The following is a 20,535-nucleotide window of genomic DNA, read 5'->3' as shown; positions in this document are numbered from 1 at the left end:
TTTGTCTGCGACGCTCATAATAGGCACATTTTATGGCTGTTACAGTTTTTATTTTTCCCATTCTACTGATTCTACTGCGCTTTTATAAAGTTCAAAACTTAAGCGCAAAATTATTCCGCGCAAACTGCGCACTTTGTAAACTGTGTATAGTTGCCGCCAGAGACAGAGCAGCCGATGTTTGTAGGATTTGTTTTTTCGTTTGTTTTGGTTTCTTTCTTTCATTTTGGTTCATTTTGGATTCTGCGCGAAGATGAGTGCATTATATTGCATTTTCAGTAAATTTTCAGTTCAAACGTTACATATTGCCACATTTCCATCCATAGTTTCCTCTGTTTATGTTTTTGGAATTAAGGCATGTCAAAACATGATATAAGACGTTTCATTTGTGAAACAATTCACCAAGTAACAATGCAGTTAAAGTTACAATTAAATTAACAAACAGTTAAAGTGAGTATAAGTAAGCTATAATTCATCGGTTTATAAGGAAATTGTATTCATTTGTATTTAAATAATAATTAAATTTATTAACTATATCATTGAAGAATTTTTTTCGGAACTTTAGATGTATTGGTACTGACTGATAACCATAAAACCATTCCTAGATCTTGTGTTAAAAATTTTATCTCTTTTTTTAACAATAGTGCCAAATTTAACAAGTTTCTCACACCAGATGGAAGCAAACAATCAGCAAAAATGGCTGCAAGAAAGCTTATGAAGTATTTGTCCGGAAAGGAAATGAGAGATTGGCTCACAAGGTAATTATGTCCCCTCATTTTTTTCAGAAATCTTAAATTTTATTAGATGTGGATTCACAAAAAATATATCCTGTGTGCTGGAACATCACAAGAAAACTGATTCTCAATCTGCAGAACTCATAGCTCAGTGAAGTGGTGATTCTTTTGGACTTTTATATAAAGTCAATATATCAACTAACTGTGTGTAGTCCTATAAATCCACCTTTTTTCATACCATCACATTATTAACAATAACCATATTAGACATTTATGAAGCCCCATACCCTCATACATTTTTAACCCTAACCTGCTGTACATTAGCTATATGATGTAACATTGTAATTTCTCAAACTAATATTTTTTTCTATCTTTAAAATTTCAGCACACATTTTTGGGGACCTTTTGCAACTTGGTCAATTCCTATAGCTGCTATTGCAGATACACAAAAAGATGCTAGTTTGATCAGTGGGAAAATGACTTTTGGTAACATGGTTCTTTCTCATATTCTTATTTGGCCATTTTTCCATAAGTACAACTTCTTTTCTCTTCTTTTAGCTTTGTTGATGTATTCTTCTATTTTCATGAGATTCGCGTGGAAAGTGAATCCACGTAACTTACTTCTATTATCTTGTCACTTTACTAACACGTGTGCCCAACTAACTCAAGGAACAAGATTTTTGAAAAATAAGTACAGCAAAACAGATGTCTAGAAAAAAAAATTACCGAAATTTTTAAAAGTGGTAAAAATTCATACTCTAGTCTTGAATACTCACTGGTCATACTTGTTTATTATAAATGAACAATTCCTTTTAATAATGTTGTATAGAATATTTTAATTTACTATAAATGTATGAAATCTAGTCATCTGCACTTGTATTAAAATATAATACAGATTTTGCTCTTTTCTTTCTTGCACATCTATTTTCAAACAGTAGTTTTTACACACAAATTTACAAAAAATGAATGATTTCAACTTCAATCTGTGTATTATTTTTAGAAATTTAAATTAGGACAACCATTTGTTGTTTTTAATCTCTTTAAACAGGTGGACTTGGAGAGATGTTACATTTTCTTATTACTTTCACATGAATGTCTCATTCGAAATTAAAATTCACACGAAAGGGGAAACATATTGGTCAACTGAACTGAGGAACTATTAAAAAAATTAGAATGGTGATTGGCGTCTGTGCAGTAAAGGGGATGAGGTGTTGGGTGATGAGTGTGGTGATCCCGGATAAATCCCTGAACTATGAAGTGGAGACTCATTATTCACACTCCAGAGCTGAGGTCCACGTTTAATAAAAGGCGAAACGAATCCCGAGTTTTCTGAGATCCCATTAGGCGGAAGAAATGCCACAGGATTTGAGCTTGTTCGGTAAGGGGACCATCCAACTAAGAAGCGGTATCCTTGAAGAGCACAGGGAGTACAATTTATTAGTCATAATATTATTATTCATCAAGCTATAATTAACGAAAATAACCAAGGAACTTACCGATATAAATGGCCGCACAGGTGCCAAGTAGAGTTAAGAGACTAAAAGCTCTCTCTTGGACAAATTGCGACAATGAAGAAATCACGTTAGTCCAAGTTGCATCAGGAACGCACTGAACATGGTCACCAAATAATTTTATCTTAATCGCGATCTCTACATGTTGTCCTGTCAGTGGACTTCGAAGCGTTATGAATAACGATGTTCTGCTGTTTTCACTGAGATAGCCAGGGTTAAAACGAACGGGTATCTTGACACTATTCGGCGAGGGATGTTGAGGAGCGTAGATGCTCAGAGCAGAGCTATCACTGCTGGTGAATTCTAGTTGCTGTAAATATATTGAAATAAAAATTATAATCAAGTTTACCATATCTTTTGATTTCAAAAAATTGATGAGTTACCCGAAGCACGCTCGATTTCCCTGTTATAATTAAATGCGAAGCTGGCTGAAGATCACTGACATGGACTTCTGGCGTTTGAATGAAGACGGCTGGATGGAAAGGCATTGCCATGTGAGCCACAGAATTGGAAAACTGAGCTTTGAGAATCACATCAGTGTCCAGAGTACTGCTTGCGGCGGTTGGATTTCCTACCGCTTTCACTACGCACTGATAGAATCCCGATTTGGCATCAAATTCAGCTTTTGAAATAAAAACATCTTCGACGTTGATTTCACTTTCAGTTGCGAATGAAACGGTGCAAGTAAGAAGTGAGGTTTGCTGCCGCACGAAACGAGTCACAGCCTCTGCGCTACAATTGTCTCCTACTAAGCTGCCACCGTTTTCACGCAGACTAATGGCGAAAAATTGGCCAGCACGCCGTGAATCTGTAATGGATTTCTCTGATGTTTCTTCAAAGCGGAGCGAAGAAATATGAGCTGTAGTAACTTCGGTTGATGTGCTCTGTTTTTCGGAAATGCTGTAAGTCACTTCGGATGTTCCCACTCCAATCACTATCGCCACTCCAGTATCCGAATCGATATTGAGCATTTTAGTATCCGCTGACCACTTGCCAACACCTCCATTCAACGGCCGCACAAGAGTAGAAAAACAAACCACATCTCCTAATACGAGGGCAGCCTATTACAATATTCATAATTATTCGTAAGAAGTTAACTTTTCGGAGTAATTAAAAAATTAATAGACCAGAAAATATAATATTCTTACTTGCTGAGGTTGAATTACGTCAGCCACATCAAAGCGAAGGTAGTCCTTGAGACCAGGATTGAGTTCATCGGACAAATGTAAAACAGTTTGACCAACTTTATCAGCGTGCACAGTGAGTGTCGAATTGTCGGGATCAAACGAAATACGAATCAAATCAAAACGGCTAGGACGGAATAAGAGTTGATTTCGGACCCCATGAAAAGCTCGGCCTAGCGAATCTCGGTAGCTTAAACGAAGCTCCAAATGAAATCCTCGTGGGACGACCGATAGACGATCTGTGGGTGCCAAATTCAAAAGTGGAGAAGCCGTCAACATTAAGTAGGATACAGAGCGAACCTAAAATGACACACACAAAAAGACATCACTGAAAATCCTTTGAACCAAAATAAAAAGGTTAATTTGACAATTACCTCCACAAGAGTGCTTAATGACTGCGCTACTCCATAGGTGTTCACAGCCGCCGTAACGAGTGAAGCATGACCCACTGAAGGACCCGAACGTATATTGCCTTTGCTATCTGAAGTAACAAAATCATTCGATCCTTCGACTGTGTACTCAATAGAGGCAGACGAATCCAAATTGGTCCGCAGATTGAGTTCGGTATTTGGCATCATTACGATCGCGTCACCAGCAGTGGAAAACGGGTTGACTAGCTGAAGTGACTCGTAAACTTGAATGGAAATTTCATCTGTCAGCTCGGTACGAACTAACTGGCCAGAATTTGGGCGGGACGTGACTTTAACTTTCAGAGTTGTGTGTCCCGGTTGTAAGGCCTTGAAGCGCGTCGCAAAATAACTGCCGCTTGACAACGGGTTCAAGCCACTATGAAGGAAAGGACTTGCCACCTGTCCAGATTGGTGATCACTCAAAAGCCATTCAACGATGAGAGGGGGGTTGCAGGTTCCAAAGGCAAACGGAACTTCGAAGTCGTCAAGGCCCATCAGATATACAGGCATTTCAGTGTCTTGTCGTACTCGAGTCAGAGGAGCTGCTATCCGGATTCCTGATAGACGTACTACATGGATATCCACTTGGTCCTGGGAGTAGATCCGGGCTTTCCCTGTTTGACGATCAATGCCCACTGCTCGTGCAAACAGTTTTGTGCGTCCAAGTTGAATAGCATCAATGATTCCGTTTGAAGTACACGTTGCCATCTGTCCGTTTTCAAGACTATACTCGACAACGGCATCTGGTTGAGGCCCACCGGAGCTCACCTAAATAAATAAACTTAGTACAGTTGGTCATCAATAAAATAAATATTCCACTTACCACTTGCATTGTAGCTCCTAATACTAAAGTGACATTCCGAGGGCTGAGTTTTAACGGAGCGAATACTTGAACATTCGCAACCGAGCTACGAACCGCAGCCGTGCTGAAAGCGACTGTAGTTTCACCAAATGCTACCCCTTCCAAAGTGTGATCTAATCCTTCGCTAGCTTTAACGCGTACAATCGAGGAACCAAGGTGAGGCTGCAACTTTACAAAGTGGAGGACATTGGCACCTAAGGGATGGCCTAGAGTATCAAACAATTGAACACTCATAGGAACACTACTGCCCTGCTCTATTTTGTCGGATACTTGTAATTCGATCCGTGAAATGCCAACAACCTGCCGATGGGATACAATTTATAATTAGGAAAAATGAGTTGTGAATAAATAAATTAAAAAGTACCTGGATTGTTGTAACGGCAGGTTGACGAGTCCACAAACATTGATCTGTTACCGTAATTTTCAGTTCACCGTTCATTAGAGGAGTTATCTGTTGAGTGGGATTAAGTTTGTAATCAATTCAAGGATAAAATTGTTTAAAAAAAATCCAGTTAATATACTTGGACGGTTCGATTCGTAGTGCTGTATTCCACCAGGGCAATATCTTTAGGTTCGTAATCTATGTGGAAACTTCCAGATCCATCAGACAGGTGTAGAATCATCTATATTTTAAAAAACAGTGCAAGAAGGAGGTGTAAAGGAGAAAGTTAAGGAATGTGTTGGTGATAGTCCGGCACACCATACATTTGATTCTTTATAAAATGTATATTTTAGGATTTTTTAAGTTGGAAGATAACAAGAAAATGTGGTGTAAACCCATTTCAGGACAATGAACCTTAACCTCAAGCCAGAATTTCATAGTTTTTTAAAGCAAGAAATTCAATAGAACATACCGAGTACCAAGTAATTAAAAAAGGCATCATGCAAGTAATAATTTTGAAATAACTGAAGAAATATTTTTAAAAATGCTAGAATATGTGCTAATAATGTTATGCGTCCGCGTCCTGTAACAATTAAATAAGCAGTTTGTTTAACTAGCAATAGGAAAAATTAGACAGTACGATATTTCTATAAATCGCTCCAAAAGAAAAATAATAAGACAAAAAGAAAACAAGTACCTTATTCTTGGGATGGTTAAATAGCGATTCTCCTGCAGGTGCGATTTTGACATCATCAACAAGTATCAAATCAATCGTGTTGGTCAATCTTTCGTTGAATTCCTCTTCTTCGTCTGCTGAGCTATGCACCGGAGATCGAACCAGGGAAGGTTGAACGGTCAAACCCAGCAAACGTAACACAGACTGCTTGTATCCAACAATCCTCACCGTAACATCAAGTGGGCCGGTTTTACCCGAAGGCCTCAACAGGCGATAACCTTAGTAGCTAATGTTAGAATATGTTAAGATATTTCTGATTCACTTAAATCTTACTTCGTCCAAAAGTGGTGTATCCATCCGCTTGTTTGTTGTCGACCATCAGCCCTTCTTTGTTAAGTTTCCCTAGTTCCGTCTGAGAGAGAGCCCACTCCAACTCTACGCTAGAGTAATTGTCCAATTTGCGTCCATTTTCGTCTTTCACAACCGTTATTAATTTTAAATCAAGGTAAGATTGGCTGACTACTCTTTGCGTAACCGTGTCAATTGTGCAGGGAACTCTGGTTTCGTCTGGCAACCGTACTTCAGGAATCAAAAAAATTTGCCCAGGATGCGCACATGAAACCTAAAACAACGTACATTATTATACCACTAAATTTTTGTAATTGCAAATTAAATGCATGACGCACCTTTATCGTGGTTGAGGCTTGAACAGGAAACATATTTGAAGAGGATGCAATATTTCCAACTTGGTATACAACTTCTGTATCACCGATTTGGCGACACAAGACTTCGACTTGGAAGACGTCTTTGTGAATATGCCTACTATCGGCTACGGCTAGCAACTGGCCAACAGATGCGACCGTTTCATTCGTGACATGAGCTATTAAAAAAAGAAATAAACCATTAATAAAAATCGAAAAGAAAAATCTCGAAATAACTAACCTTTACGATAATGGCCCGAAGGTTTATTTATCCATGGAAGAGGCCCACCTTCAAATACAATCACTCGTGAAGACCCCAAAGCCAAGACAGTTTCTCGATTAACGGGCTCCAAATAACGAAGTTTACGGTATGACGACAAAACTATACTATCTTTAATGATAGTCTTTTCGCCATTGAACGTGAGTGCTAATTTGGTGACTGAAATGCCACTAGCGCGGACTGGAATTGACCGACAACCTTTAAACTTGGGTGCATCTTTAACCAATTGACCAATCTCGAAATTCTTCCGATCACTAAGGTCAATTCCAATCGAGACATCAGAGCAATCATCAAATGCGATTTCTTCGTCGTTGGGCAATCGAGTCTTCATGGCTACAGGTACATTTAGATAATTGCCTTCTTCAACTTCTACGATGTGATTCAAAATTTTCATATTGAAGGCAGGAAGAACGTAGAGCTAAAAAAAATTTATGAATATAATAAAGAGATTTTGCTAAATGTTAAAGCTATACGTACTGCAGCATCTCCCCGTAAGTGTGGGTACTTGGGAATATTGGCCGAAATATTACACCAGCCTTGTCCAATAGTTTTGGCAACTCCAGCTTGAGAAACTGCTGCAAATGACGTGTTTGAAGAGGCAAAATGGTGCGTTGATACGCCTCCAGCAGCCTTATATTTAATTTCGTGACGAGGTTGAGTTACTGGATCCCAAGCTAACACTTGGATGGGTGGAGTTACTGTGATGCTCTCAAAGATCTCCATGTCGGCACTGGCTTTCAATGTTGGATTTAATTCAAGTTCAGTGCCATCAGTCAGCTTAATGGCGCGTAAAGAGGCTTTAACCTGTGAAAGTAATCGAATAATTTGATGCAAGAATATACAAAATAGATTAATGATCGTATTATAATCCTTTTTATTTAATTTTTATTTTACCTTGTGTACTCCTAGCTTCGAAGCTTTACCATAATGGTAAGTGCCATTTGTTGTGGCTTTGTCAACTGTAAATGCTTGCGGAACATTGACTTTCACGAAAACATCGTCATTTGATTGGATTAAATTTCCGTGTTCATCAAATAATTCCACCTGATTTAGACATGGGAAATTGCAGAAAATGACGTAAATTTGTAGTATTTAATAAATTACTTGAATGGCATGGGTTCTGCCAAGAATAGTTGCCCAGCTTCGTTCTGGCAACAAGGCTAAAGAAAGACGATGAGGATGTACGACATGGACAATCACGTATGGAGCATGGCTAACATCGGGATCCTTCATATTTCTGTCACGCAAACGGACATGTGTCGATCCACGTTCCAAAGCCTGACGAAAAAGTGGCAAATTAAACATTTTTCCTTGAAATTATGAGTATGAAAAATAATGCGTTTCCATGCTTACCCGAACAGAACCGGTGTTTTCAATCGTAGCGCTAACTTTGGGATCGTCTGCCTCTAAATAATATTGTGATGAAGGTAAAGAAATGATTTCCGCCTTCCCTTGACGAATTTGGCTCAATCGCAAAGGCACAACAGTTCCCGGAAGAAGATAAACTTCTGGAGGATCGAGGACCAAATTTGCAACTACTACAATATTTACATCGACAGTAGGAACATTCTGCATTACAAAAATTAATTCCATGAGATTAGTACATTGCCAGAAAATATGTAAAGCAACTACGGCATACTTTGAAAATTTCGTCTTCAAGCCGAACAGACACTTTGGCAGATCCCGTTCGCAAACCTTCAATGAGAATGACATGGCCTTGATAGCCGAGTGTCTCGAGAGCAGCTATCGACGGTTTAACTTCGTAAGAAGAATCGGCAAACTGAACCCAACGCAAGACAGGTTCATTGCCCGGTTCGGTATCCGTGGAATGGCCTTCAAATGTCCACCGGAACACCAATCCGTCAACGCTAGAAAATTCATTGCCTACACAAGAATGATATGAAAAATACCCTCTTCCTTTTTAATTTCAACGGTCTTAATACCTTGATCGTCTGATGCTCTGGCGTAAAATTCTTCGGGGGCATCTTCAATGAAAAGTTCACGGGTTTTCATAGCAATCTGAATCGTATGGATGTGATTTAGAATGACGTCACATCGTAGAAGTTCTCCCGTGTCTAAAATTTTAAAGGAATCAATTTAAAAAAAGTAAAAAAATAAATTCAACTATATCAAGCATTATTTAAATAAAATAACGAACTTATTTCTTTGGCCAAAACAATAGCCGATGTCTTATGAGAAGAAGTTCCTGAAGAAGTAACGACAGCATGTCTAGAACATCTGTCATCGTCAATAATTGGGATTATTTTGACTGCTTCTGGTCGAGAAGAAGACCTAATTAAAGAAAGGGAAATGTTATATTATGATCATGTGAAGAGGACACGCATGGCTATAGTTCTTATTGCAGGTAATTAGTGGTCACGTGTGCATGAAACGAAATACGACAAGGCAATCCATTACGATTTTATTTCAAATTGTACTGCGCGTTTTCCTCGTCCAATTAAATCGCTCCCTCTCCCATATCAAAATAAACGCTATTTCCTAAAAAATTTCCCAATAATTGTAGGTAAGTTAAGTTATACTTTTTAGACATTCCTTTGGTAATTGTAGGATGGAAAGTACAAAAACATTTATGACACCAGGTAAATTTTTACTTTTGATTAAATCAATTCGTCAAGTAAAATGATGTGAAGTGGGAAGCAATAAAACAATTTCTAGTACACTATACTTTTAGTCAATTTTAACATGACGCTTTAACAAGCAAGATATCTAAAAACAGTTGATACAAATTGTCATATAAAGAAATGAAACTATTGGACTTCACAGTGACAAACTGTGTTTAAAACTCTTATAGTGTGGAACGACAATTAAGACATTGAGCAAAAGAAAAACGTTTCAACATTATAAGAAAGATTAACGGTACAAAGACAAATAAACATGCAAGCTAAGTGAGTCTAGGCTTGTTTATTAGCAAACTGAAGACAAACAAGCTTCTCGTGTTTCTGTAGTAACAGGTTAAGTGTAAATTCCATTCATCAAATGTGGTGTCAAGATTTAGCTCAGTTACTTGCAGACTACCAATTCTCTTCGAAAACTACCGGTATAAACAAAAGTCGTGAAATTATAATTACCACGTGTAGCAACCCCCATCGGACACTTCCAACGTGAAATTCACCGGCGTTTTGGCAGAGATTGGTAATAAGACACGAGGTACGTTCAGTTTAGATGTTGCAGCCAGAGCAGTAAAAAGCATTAATAAAAAACAAGTCCGAATCATTTTGATAATTTGTAGCTCATTCGGACCTACAACCGTCTTAAACTTTCAAAAAATTGATTTGGTGTGTACTCAGTGCCACTGTTTTCGGTTTTGTTGCAGAGCTCTGGCGCTTATTGTAATGCCACAGACTCAGCAGACGCCATGGACAGTTAAAAAACGACTTGTCGGCGAGCCAACTTTCTCCTACTGTGTTCAACCTAAAAATAGAAATACTGTCATAGATCCCCCATGATAGATGTTTCATTCAACTGTGCTGGGTAAATTTTATGTAAAGCAGCTAGTCTCGTCTTTTCTTGGAAATCCCACCCGAAATCCCATTGGAAAAAGTAATAATTTTTTATCGAGTTTTGCCCGTATCTAAATAATGGGATTCGTTGTACCGGGTGCTACCAACGTGTCTACTTTTTGCAAATTTGATCAATGTCGATTTTCTGCAGTGATCTACACGTTTATTAAATTTTCATAAATATCTTCTATTCATTAACTAATATCAAATGGTGTTTGTAATTTAAAATAAGCTGATGATTCTAGAAGTGCATTGTGTTGCATGTATTCTTTCGGGAGTAACGCAGTTTGCAAAGCTACTCGGCTGTTCCGCGGTTAAAAAACCCATACTCCAATAGAGACATTGACATCTGTGGTAGCGGATTATAAGCCTAATTAAAAGTAAATTTTGAGTAAAATTCGCATTATTTCTCACCCATAGTGTTCTAACTTAATTTTCGGAATGGGCGATACCAATAAAGGTTTTGGATTGGCTATTGAAATTAAAATAAGACGATGGCTGTAACAGAACAAATGGTTGAAAATGATTACAGAAGGATCACCGTAACTAGAAATTTATTTAAAAATCACGCAGATGACAGTTAATTCATGCGTGCAAAGGAGCTAGTTAATCGAATATATTAGAATATGGATATATAAACATTAACCAAGTTATTCTTCAAAGTAGCTAAGGGCTGATTGCAAATATACAACATCCATTCACACAAAAAAAGATGGCGATATTGATCAAAATTGATGACATTTTAAAATTATGCTCAAATAAAAATGTGTACGAATTCCAGGTCATTATAAATTCGATAATTAAGACAATTTTGACCAAAGAAGTGGCATAAGTGGCAGGGGAATTTAATTCCACTGTTTTGATAAGGATGGATTTTGGATTGATCAGATACTGATCATGACATCACGCTCATCCGCGTCATCGTCCTGACGAGAAGATGTAGCAAATTGTTATCTTTATATATAATAGAATTTACTAAATCCACATCTACGCAACGACAACCTACTATTTAGAATTATTTAAAAGTAAATTCATACCATAAATGGAATGTCTTCCTCTGTGTGTATAGCAGCTTCAGCGGGAACTTCCGGTAACTTTCTCAAATTACTTTCTTCCAATTTAAACTGAAATTTTGTTCCAGGTGAAAAAAAATTATCGGAATTAAACTATCATAAACTTAAAATGAGCGAAATATTTTTACCAAGGTGAAACTGGTTTGCTCGAGACTTTCTTTCACCGGATTCTTATGGTCCAATTCAAAGAGTTGGAGCAAATCACCGGCTAGCTTTGTGTGAATTTGCAATTGAACGTGATGTTAAATGAAATTACATTCAACAAATTTTTACCTCCACGTGGTTCTCAAAAAGGCCAATAATATCGAAATCATCATCGTCTTCTCCAAAAGGATTGACTGCGACTTCCCCCAGTTTTAGCCAAGATAAATAAGCCAAGTACTATAACACAAAATTATGCCGTTGATTATTAATTTGTTCTATCTTCCGCTTTATAATGATTACCTGCATTGCAGGTAATATAGGTAGATAACAATCAATCACTAAAAGTTTGGTCGGGAAATCTACAAACTGTTTGCCCATGAGACTCACGAGTCCAAAAATTTGAACCGTCAAAGTTACCGCCTAGAAATAAAATAATCAAAATATGTTATGATTTTTAAAATTAAAATTAATAATTATTAAGAAAAAAAAAAGATGTACACACTGACCTGAACGAAAGAAAGAGGAATAGCAGTTATTTGATATTTTAAAACGACAGAGCAAGATTTCTTGAATGCGACAATAGGATCGAGGAGGCGAGTAGCGTCTCCGGGATTTTCGAAAAGTCCTTCGTCCCGCCCCTGTCTGACAAGAATTAGTGCCCAATTAATAACACGCAACGACCATTTGTGACTTTCTTCCTGTTCCAAAGAGAGAATTTCGGCTTCGTGTTTTAAGAGAAAACCTAATTATCACAAGAAATTATAAAAACGTATAAATGCGTTTGTCTTATTCTGCTGTTGTCTAGCACAAAACAACTTGAATTACTCATCATCTACCAAGCTATTATTAGCTACGATATCACGTACCAGCGCGTTGCATGGACTCTAGGGTAGGATATTTGTTTCTCAGCGGGCGGCAGGTCGTTCTCATACACTATTAATGACGATTAAAAGGTTTTATTAGTTATAACAAAGTTATTATTTGCCAAAGCCATTCAACTTTTAACGGTTTAAGTCCATAAGTCATGTTGGCGCTTACAGTAGCCATTTGAATTTTTCATGATTCATTTTTTAAATATTTTTGAATGAATTCAGAATCATGAATGAATCGACAATTTTCAGAAAAAAATTTCTTCCAAACTAAAATCTCGATATAAAGGTTGTGTCTTTACTTGAATTATCACGAAATGTCACGAATAAAAATTGCAAGAAACGAAAAGCTTCCAGCATCATTTCAAAATGTTTCTTTTTGGTTCTCTAAAGCCGGTGTCTAAGCTATTAATTATCTTGGATTAGATTGTACACGCATATTTGTACGACTTACTGGATTCTTATCTCAAGGACGGCCCAATTCTATACAAAAGAAGATACTAGAAGATTCTATGTACAGTTAAACATATCTTACCATCATCCATGCGAGGATCAAGTAACGGGTGAGAGTTCTCAGCCACTTGCTGGACTAGAAAAGGGTTAAACATATTTAAATTCACGGAAATTAAGTGGATAGAAATTTTTAAAAAATTCTTACTTGCGCGTTATCCCTCTTCATGTAAAAAGTCGCTAAAGTGATAATTTTTCCTGTACCAGGTATTGCGGCGTAGACTGCCCACCATCGTTGCATAACTGCGTTGAATTATTGTCAAATTAATTCACTAAGTAGTTGTATCTAATTGCTGTGCATATACCTGTTCCAGTAAAAAATCCAAGGAACAGTACCTATGGTGTCAGAATAAACTTTGTGAAATGGTAGTAGTTTTTTTCTTATTCTTTTTTTTTAATGGGGTTAATTAAGAAAATAAACCTTACCACTGGAATACTATCGGCATACTTGGCGCAACATAGAGCAATTTTTTCAAACGTCCTATTTTTTTAAATTTTCGTTTGTTATATAATTATTTATAAAATTATTGCCCGTAAACAATACGAGAAAATAACCTGATTGAAAATCTAGTACCTCTGATCATCTTCGTTGAGCGCTAATTTATACAGCAATCCTAGAGCAATATAGGTTACGAAGTACATCAAAACTTGTCGCCACAAAATCTTATAGATGCTTCCTTGCCACCTGTTATTAAACCAAACAAAAATTTTAATTCAAATTGAAATTCTCTGACAATAAAAATGATGATACATCAGCATATCGAAATAAGCGCTGAATCATTGGTGAGAAATACTGTGACCAAAGGAAGACCACACCTCGCTGTTCAAAGACTATGTACCGTAAATCAAATCTATTGAATACAAAATTATCTGAACGTTCTGACAGCTCTCGCAGAGTATTGACATATGATCCTCTAAACATTCCTGAATCAAGTAGTGAAGCGAAGGCGGAACTGTTGACACATCTTTCGTCATATATCTTAACAATAGATTGCGCTTAAGATAAAAAAGAATGGAGAAACATTCTTCCGACCGCGGGAAAAATTTTTCTTTTAGACGGCAGAGTGCATATAATTGGTCCTTGCTTTGTGTTTAAATGTAGCCTTGAGGTAAGTGCACATTTAGCGGGACTGAAACAAGAAATTATTTCCATTATTCTATTTAAGGTGTAGCCAATTATCTTCACTGAGAGTATATATACAATCTGAATAAATGAAGTCGTCTAAAGACGGTGCCGAGTTGTAAAATGGGTTTGTCGCTATTTTCTATACAACAGCTGGTCTATTTCATTCAAATGAAATTTAATTTAATTACACTAAATTTAATGTTATCAACTTCGAAATTCAATAAAAATTTTCCCTGTTTAGACTGCAAATGTGCTATATAATACTTAATAAGCCAGAATGTGTTTTACCGGTAAAATCAAGAAGGAAAACGAATTTAACTCACCTAAAGAGTAGACTGCAGGTTTGGCACATTTGTTTGACTGACGCCATGTCATCGTAATAGTTGACCATGTTGGTAAAAAAATATCCAAACAAGAAACCAGGAAAACTAAAATATAGCGGGAACAATAAGGCAGCGGTGGTGTAGATGTTTGCACCGTGGCGCCGCTGAAGAGATGATGCTGGAACTGGGCACAAGAAGGAACAGAAGAGGTCTCTTATATTTGGCGATTCAACAATACCCCGGCCAAGGCAGCAGCTAGAGAAAGATTCAAAGAGAACCACGGCCACCTTCAGGCATGAGCTTCAGTGTCTCTCTCTTTCGTGGAAAAAGCCCGTTGACCCAGCGCGCAACACAATTTCGTGATTTTAAAAAAAGACGAAAATGAAGTATACGCTAATAAGCAAGAACTATATGAGGCTAATTACACGTGTAGCGTTCAATAAAACACAAAAGAACACAGTATACAACAGTTGTATACATTCCCGCTGCCAACATCAAGGTATAGAGTACATCTAACAAAGTCCATAGTCGACACATAAAAGTTCAATCTATAAAATTAAAAATTCCACCAGCAATAAAAATGTTTGGATGCCAAGAAAAAGAGCACTGTTATGGTTTGATGAATTGTTGTCAATATTATGTTGCAATACAAGCCTGTATATAACTGTGGAGTGAATTTATGGACTTGACGGCCAGGTGATAGGCGCGCATACATTTCAAACAATCGAAATGGCACGTAGTAAATAATCTCCGTAACTTATCAATGATAAGAATTTTGAAAGAGTCACGCCGCCCTCGGCCGCATTTGAGTAGTAATAAGCGAACTTCCCGGCCTGCGCAGTTTGTTGTCGCACTCTGCTTGGGGCACGTCTCACGATTATATAGAGAAATTAAGAGAAAAAGAATCACGTTTCCCCCTTGTTTTTTTTTACGCAATAAGTTATTAATCACGACGAGTCATCGTAAACTTTTAACCTTTGAGGCCAAGAGCGGAACGAAGCGTTTCGATCCATAAAAGGATGACGCGAAGAAACGCCCGACAAAGACATGCTTTTCACTGACTACTACTTGTGAACTAGAGGAACAAAATAATAATAATTTTTGTTTTTCTTCTTCAGACTTTATATAATTCTGAAACTCCCGCACTCGAATTCATCAGCTACTTGAGAAATGATTAAAAATTCAGTCCGTCTGCACTTCTACTGTGCAAGTCAGTGTGGTTTTATTGTTGTCCGTTGCATTGTCGGTACACAAAGTTGTGTACAATGTAAAAACAGTTTCAGAATTTTTATTTTTTTAATTCAAACGTGAGTTTCCGGTGAGTATGTTTAAGGTAAATATTACCACACAAAAGTGTGTGATTTTTGTAAAGCCTAAATTAAAGAAAAATTTGAATTCTCGTGAATAGTTTGTTAGTTTTAAGGCGAAAAAATGAGAACGCTGGAGCCAGAGATATAATGTAGACATTAAAGTGGTAAATAGCTGGTGAAGTCCCATAAAATTAAAAGACTTTTGGTTAATGGCATTTGAATTCCCGCAAAGCTAATTTAATTAAAGTGAAACACACCATAATTTTCCGGCTGCGCAAAAAATTATCCCTCATGCTTCAAAATGTCTTCATTAAAATAGTTGCGCAGGTTAGTAAATAATTAAGCGGTTTTAGCGGCACTACGAGATGAATTCATTACTATTTTAATATTACCGTTATAGAAATAAAGAATTTACATATTACTCACATTTTTTTGAGGAACTCTCTGTAGTCTAAATTTGACTCCTGAAATAGTTTATAATTTTATTATGTGCAGTGATTCTAATCGCGTGGAGTCGTCGTTATTCTCAGTAGAGTGTAGACTGCTGTGAACATGCGGTTTATTTTATTAATTTTTATTACTCAGTTGTATTCACGATTTGTTTTATTGTCATACATTTTACATGGCCGAACGGAGACCAGATTCATAGAAAAATGATCTGCAACAACTTTTAAAAAAAACTTTGATTATTGCCAGAGGCGCCAATTTGACACCTGGCACGTAACGGTCTAAAAGCTAACCGGCCATGTTTGTTCATCAAAGTATGACTAAAATTATCATTTAAAAAAATTTTGTGCATCGTCGAATAATCCTTTTTTCTTCGTGTATGATTCCTAGCGTACTGTATGAATTCAACTTTAAAATTCTGACGTATGTGTATTGTGGAAAAGGCTGAACTTAGAGTCTAGAGGCAAAGGACGACGCTGGTTTGCCGACCAAAAATATGGTTATCGAAGGCACGCAACTATACCAACACTGACGAAGCGGTGTACTGCATTTTCACAACCTGGGGATTTCCCGCTTATTACTTTGACGTCACATTCATTTTTATTAGCAACTATTATCATCTTATTACCACAAGCGGCTATCAACCCCAGCATGGTATTTTCATCCACAAGATTTCTGGCACGAGATTCGAAATTTCTTTCGGGGGAAATAAAAGCAAGTGTTTTCCCAACTTTCAAATCACAACGGATGACTTCACATGTCGTTTAAAACCCGGCCGCAGTGGCCCCGACTGTGTGCCCTTAATTATATACGTATAACTTGTAGACCTTTTAACAGTTGTTACGAGGTGCGCCGTCAACGTTGAAACCCAAAAGAGGTTATTTATCTTTTCTTCATCAAATCTAGCACACTATTAGAAATTGTGTCCATTTTGAGTTACATTCAGTTAAGACAATCATGACAAAGAAAAAGGAAATCTTGTATGGTGAAAGTATAAACCTACTTTGTAGGTACGAATCGCTTCTCATCATTTGGAATATTAGCGATTTATCACTTGATAATATTCGTACGATATTAGGGGCTAAATGCTACCATTAATGTCTAATTCATCTGTGCAATTTCTTTTTGGGTAGAATGCATTTACGGCCGGACTTAAATCGAATTTATTAAAGGAATTAGATACGGCGGTAATTACTGAAACACATCGTCGTATTCATAAATCATTTTCAGATAATAAACCCCCCAAAGACGTTTTTTTTTTCATTTTAGCTTATGTAAACGGTTGCTGCAATCTTCTGTAGTCGATTTTTTCTAGATGGACTAATGGTCTGAGTTGTTCGGCAAACACTTTAATTTCATCAGCAACGGCATCCTGTCCACTTGGGGCCAAAAGAGAAAGTTCTACTAGGTAACTTCCGGTCACTGATTCTAGACTGTCGGGCGATTTGGCTTGACCCATCTGCTCCGATAACAAACAAAGCAATTTAGAGAATGGTGCATTGTGTTTCATAACTTGTAATGACGTTACCCGGAATATTTTCGACATGGTCACCTTCATTCGACCCTTCCTAAATAGATATCCTTTTAGAACGTATTCGAATTCAATCCGGCAACCAAGTTCGGACAAAAACTCCACAACATTGGGGGTACAGGCAATGTCTATGCAACTTCTCAGAACAGTGGGCTGATTCTTGTCACCTAGATTGAATCGAAAGAATTGAGACATGGAAACATTTGAACGTAACAACTCATCTAATTCAAGTACTCTAATAAATTACTGAAAAAGGTTTGACATAAGATTAAAAATAGGTTCATTAGCTTATTGATTTGAAGCAAATGATCAAATCAGCAAGATATACAGCCTACCAAGTTCAGGTTGTCCCAAATATCTTAATTGCCATGGATACTCTGGGTGATCCAAAGCTCTCCGAACTCGTAGCAAGAATGGCTGCTGCTGTTGGGGAGTACCTCCTGGATTGCTGGCTTCTGTAAATGGAATACATAATTGAGCCATGGCATTTAGTAAAAGTGTTTGAATTCAATTTACTTAAACTGAAACACATTTCATGATCGTGAAATGTTTCTGGCCCAGTCTCCGCAGCATCACACAATCCTGAATTGAATAAAATAAAACAGTCAAAAAATGCGATAGCGATAAAAATGCAATGCATAATTTAGTAATACTTTACCACGCAATCGGTTGTGTAGAACTTCAGCTGACGAGTCGATAACACTTCCCTGCAGTAAGTATTCTTGATTGGGAATTATGTTACTCCTTAGTGCAGACGTGAAAAGTTCAATGGCGGAAAAGGGATTTTGGTTTGCCATTTTTGCAAATCGAAACTTAAGAAATGATTGTTAAGTATAAATTCCCTGTACGAAAAACTACGCTTAATCGATCACAAATTTGAAACCATTGGCAGAATGACAACAGACGATATATCGCTGTAGGTAAAGTGCGGGAATTCAAATGCAGACATCAGTGGATAAAATGTGGAATTGCATGGCACAATGGTTATTTTACGTCAGTCTTTTTTCTTTTCGTGAAAGATGTCACCTAATTACACAATAATTTGAAAAAACCCACCCCAGAGCGCAAATGCGTTCTTTTTACAAAAATAAAGAAAAACCCATCACTTCCGAATCTCCTTTAAATTGTCCTACATTTTCCTGTTAATTTCGAATGTATGATCCGTATTTTGCTGGTGTCGTTCACAATTTGTTCCAGTTTTTACAATAAAAAAAATATCATTATGCCAGTCCTATCATGGGAAATTTAATTCATTCGCATTCACTTTCCCAGCTCTTCAACTCCCACGGAAAGCTGTTTAACATGTTTTTCGCGCTGCTTCAAGCCAAATTTTACATCAAGGATGGCAGACGTAATTTGACTAGTGCGTCGTGAAATGAAAATAATTATGCACACCTGATTACAACAAATTGGTAAATAAGTAGTAGCCTATTAGGCTACTCCCAATTCCGCTTCCGCATTTTTGCATTTTACTCGGGTATTTTTTGACGCTATTCTGGTGATGACACCTAGTGGTAGAAATTTCGAACCTTCAGAATACCGCAGTTCAATTTCATGAATTTATACTTTCCTCATCCGAAATTCAAAATGAATTAAAAAAAACCAATTACTAAAACCTGAAATGGACATAAAATCGGAAAAAATGACACAATCGACGTGTTGATGGAAATAGACCACTTGGCAGAGAGATTTATTTATAGCAATGCAAGCCTTTGTTTGCCACAAAAGAACGGCTAGATGAAACTCTGAATAATAAGAGAAAAGTCTGGATCGACGAGAGGAAAACTATTTTGAGAAAAATAAGCATTCATGCCAAAGGCCAGTTTTAACTGGTGGGAGCTTGCTGCTGGTTGAGCATGTGTATGAACTTGTTCTCGTATTATTCGGTCAATCATTCCAGTTCGACGAGGATTTATAGAGAGACGAATTCAGAAATTCAAATCAGTTTCCATGTTGACGAAACGGTCGAAACAGCACGTGTTGTAGTGGCTAAGAAAACGTTTTGTAAATAGATAAACAAATACATACAAGCCAAAAAAGGGCATATTGTCTAATAATGCAATATTTCAACAGAATAAATTGGTTTAACATGCGAGTTGACGTGTGGACGAATAAAAACCTCACACTGTTGGATTTTAAATGAGAATTTAAACAATTTATTACGTTTACTATCTTACGGTTGGAAACATAAATTCCACAACGTACTTTATTACATCTCGTATTGATTTTGCTACCCTTACCCTATGTTGCCGACGAAAATCGTGAGCAAGGCTGTATACACCACCACATAACACCTCCCGTATTTAAAATGATGGCTATATACCTAATCAAAATCAGCCATTCCCAATACGATTGAGCCATAGTTAATTTCAAGGCCGTTGAAAATAATTAGCGCTTGAGCTGGTGGAAAAATTCGAAGAAATCGCTACTAAGATGTTCCAACGTTGCAATCAATTGAGTTAATGGGTTTAATGGACGCCATTTACGTCGAACAGACGGCGTAAAAGTTTCGAAGGCAACTGTGATAAAATATGGTCATCATCATCATTTGTACCTGATTTATTCTCCTTCCTTGTAACGATCTCTTTTGATTGCTTCAAGTCGAAGGTTAAACGTCAACGTCGAAAGGAAACAAAGGAATAAAAAAAGAAAAAGAAATGGCCTTGGAAGAAATCGTGTTTGCCCAGTCATCCACACTTCTCCCTATGGCGAAGAACCCGAAAGCCATGCGGATGTACACGAAACAAAATAAAATCACCAACTTTTTTTCTGAAGGTTGCCATTGCGTCGTCGACGCCTCTGGCAACTCTGACCAAAAAATAGAAAAACTTTGGATTTGTATCTTTTGTCTTTTTTGGAATAATATACACAATTCATGAATTGTGTGTAAGATAAATGTAGAAACTGCTGGCCAGTTTATGCAAATCGGTTTGTTTCCTCAATG

General features: G+C 37.1%; 4 protein-coding genes across 6 annotated transcripts; 1 reads left to right on the top strand and 3 right to left on the bottom strand.

Moving 5' to 3' along the window:
• Positions 1–492: 492 nt before the first annotated feature.
• Positions 493–1,639, top strand: LOC124190051 (mitochondrial pyruvate carrier 1-like). Its single transcript, XM_046582574.1, has 3 exons — positions 493–755; positions 1,117–1,217; positions 1,290–1,639. Exons 1-3 carry the CDS (start codon positions 694–696, stop codon positions 1,442–1,444), a joined length of 318 nt encoding a protein of 105 aa, XP_046438530.1. The 5' UTR covers positions 493–693; the 3' UTR covers positions 1,445–1,639.
• Positions 1,640–1,701: 62 nt separating this feature from the next.
• Positions 1,702–10,125, bottom strand: LOC124190050 (nuclear pore membrane glycoprotein 210-like). The gene is made up of 20 exons (XM_046582573.1): positions 9,827–10,125; positions 8,896–9,029; positions 8,681–8,812; positions 8,377–8,621; positions 8,091–8,306; positions 7,842–8,015; positions 7,632–7,781; positions 7,215–7,541; positions 6,699–7,155; positions 6,443–6,636; positions 6,090–6,378; positions 5,778–6,034; positions 5,220–5,321; positions 5,063–5,149; positions 4,660–4,998; positions 3,801–4,604; positions 3,391–3,726; positions 2,626–3,303; positions 2,228–2,552; positions 1,702–2,141 (listed from the first exon to the last, which is right to left on the bottom strand). The coding sequence occupies exons 1-20, from the start codon at positions 9,970–9,972 to the stop codon at positions 1,900–1,902; spliced, it is 5,634 nt and encodes a 1,877-aa protein (XP_046438529.1). The 5' UTR covers positions 9,973–10,125; the 3' UTR covers positions 1,702–1,899.
• A 274-nt stretch (positions 10,126–10,399) lies between these two features.
• LOC124190047 (bestrophin-3-like) lies at positions 10,400–14,979 on the bottom strand. 3 transcript variants are annotated; one of them, XM_046582568.1, is made up of 13 exons: positions 14,304–14,979; positions 13,429–13,539; positions 13,281–13,335; positions 13,160–13,190; positions 13,003–13,097; positions 12,880–12,933; positions 12,342–12,408; positions 11,982–12,217; positions 11,776–11,895; positions 11,605–11,712; positions 11,460–11,543; positions 11,296–11,382; positions 10,400–10,628 (listed from the first exon to the last, which is right to left on the bottom strand). In XM_046582568.1, exons 1-13 carry the CDS (start codon positions 14,369–14,371, stop codon positions 10,554–10,556), a joined length of 1,191 nt encoding a protein of 396 aa, XP_046438524.1. In that variant the 5' UTR covers positions 14,372–14,979; the 3' UTR covers positions 10,400–10,553. The 3 variants fall into 3 exon arrangements, with proteins under 3 accessions (XP_046438524.1, XP_046438526.1, XP_046438525.1); XM_046582570.1 differs by lacking the exon at positions 14,304–14,979 and adding an exon at positions 13,606–13,693 and having other exon boundaries at positions 10,426–10,628; XM_046582569.1 differs by lacking the exon at positions 10,400–10,628 and adding an exon at positions 10,796–11,184.
• Positions 14,980–17,199: 2,220 nt separating this feature from the next.
• LOC124190048 (mediator of RNA polymerase II transcription subunit 18-like) lies at positions 17,200–20,518 on the bottom strand. Its single transcript, XM_046582572.1, has 5 exons — positions 18,250–20,518; positions 18,108–18,173; positions 17,927–18,046; positions 17,589–17,758; positions 17,200–17,519 (listed from the first exon to the last, which is right to left on the bottom strand). Exons 1-5 carry the CDS (start codon positions 18,386–18,388, stop codon positions 17,331–17,333), a joined length of 684 nt encoding a protein of 227 aa, XP_046438528.1. The 5' UTR covers positions 18,389–20,518; the 3' UTR covers positions 17,200–17,330.
• Between the last annotated feature and the right edge of the window lie 17 nt (positions 20,519–20,535).

Source organism: Daphnia pulex, chromosome 3 (assembly GCF_021134715.1).
Source record: "Daphnia pulex isolate KAP4 chromosome 3, ASM2113471v1".
Taxonomy (NCBI): domain Eukaryota; kingdom Metazoa; phylum Arthropoda; class Branchiopoda; order Diplostraca; family Daphniidae; genus Daphnia; species Daphnia pulex.
The sequence above is the reverse complement of the archived record's forward strand: the minus strand, read 5'-3'. Positions and strand labels throughout refer to the sequence as shown.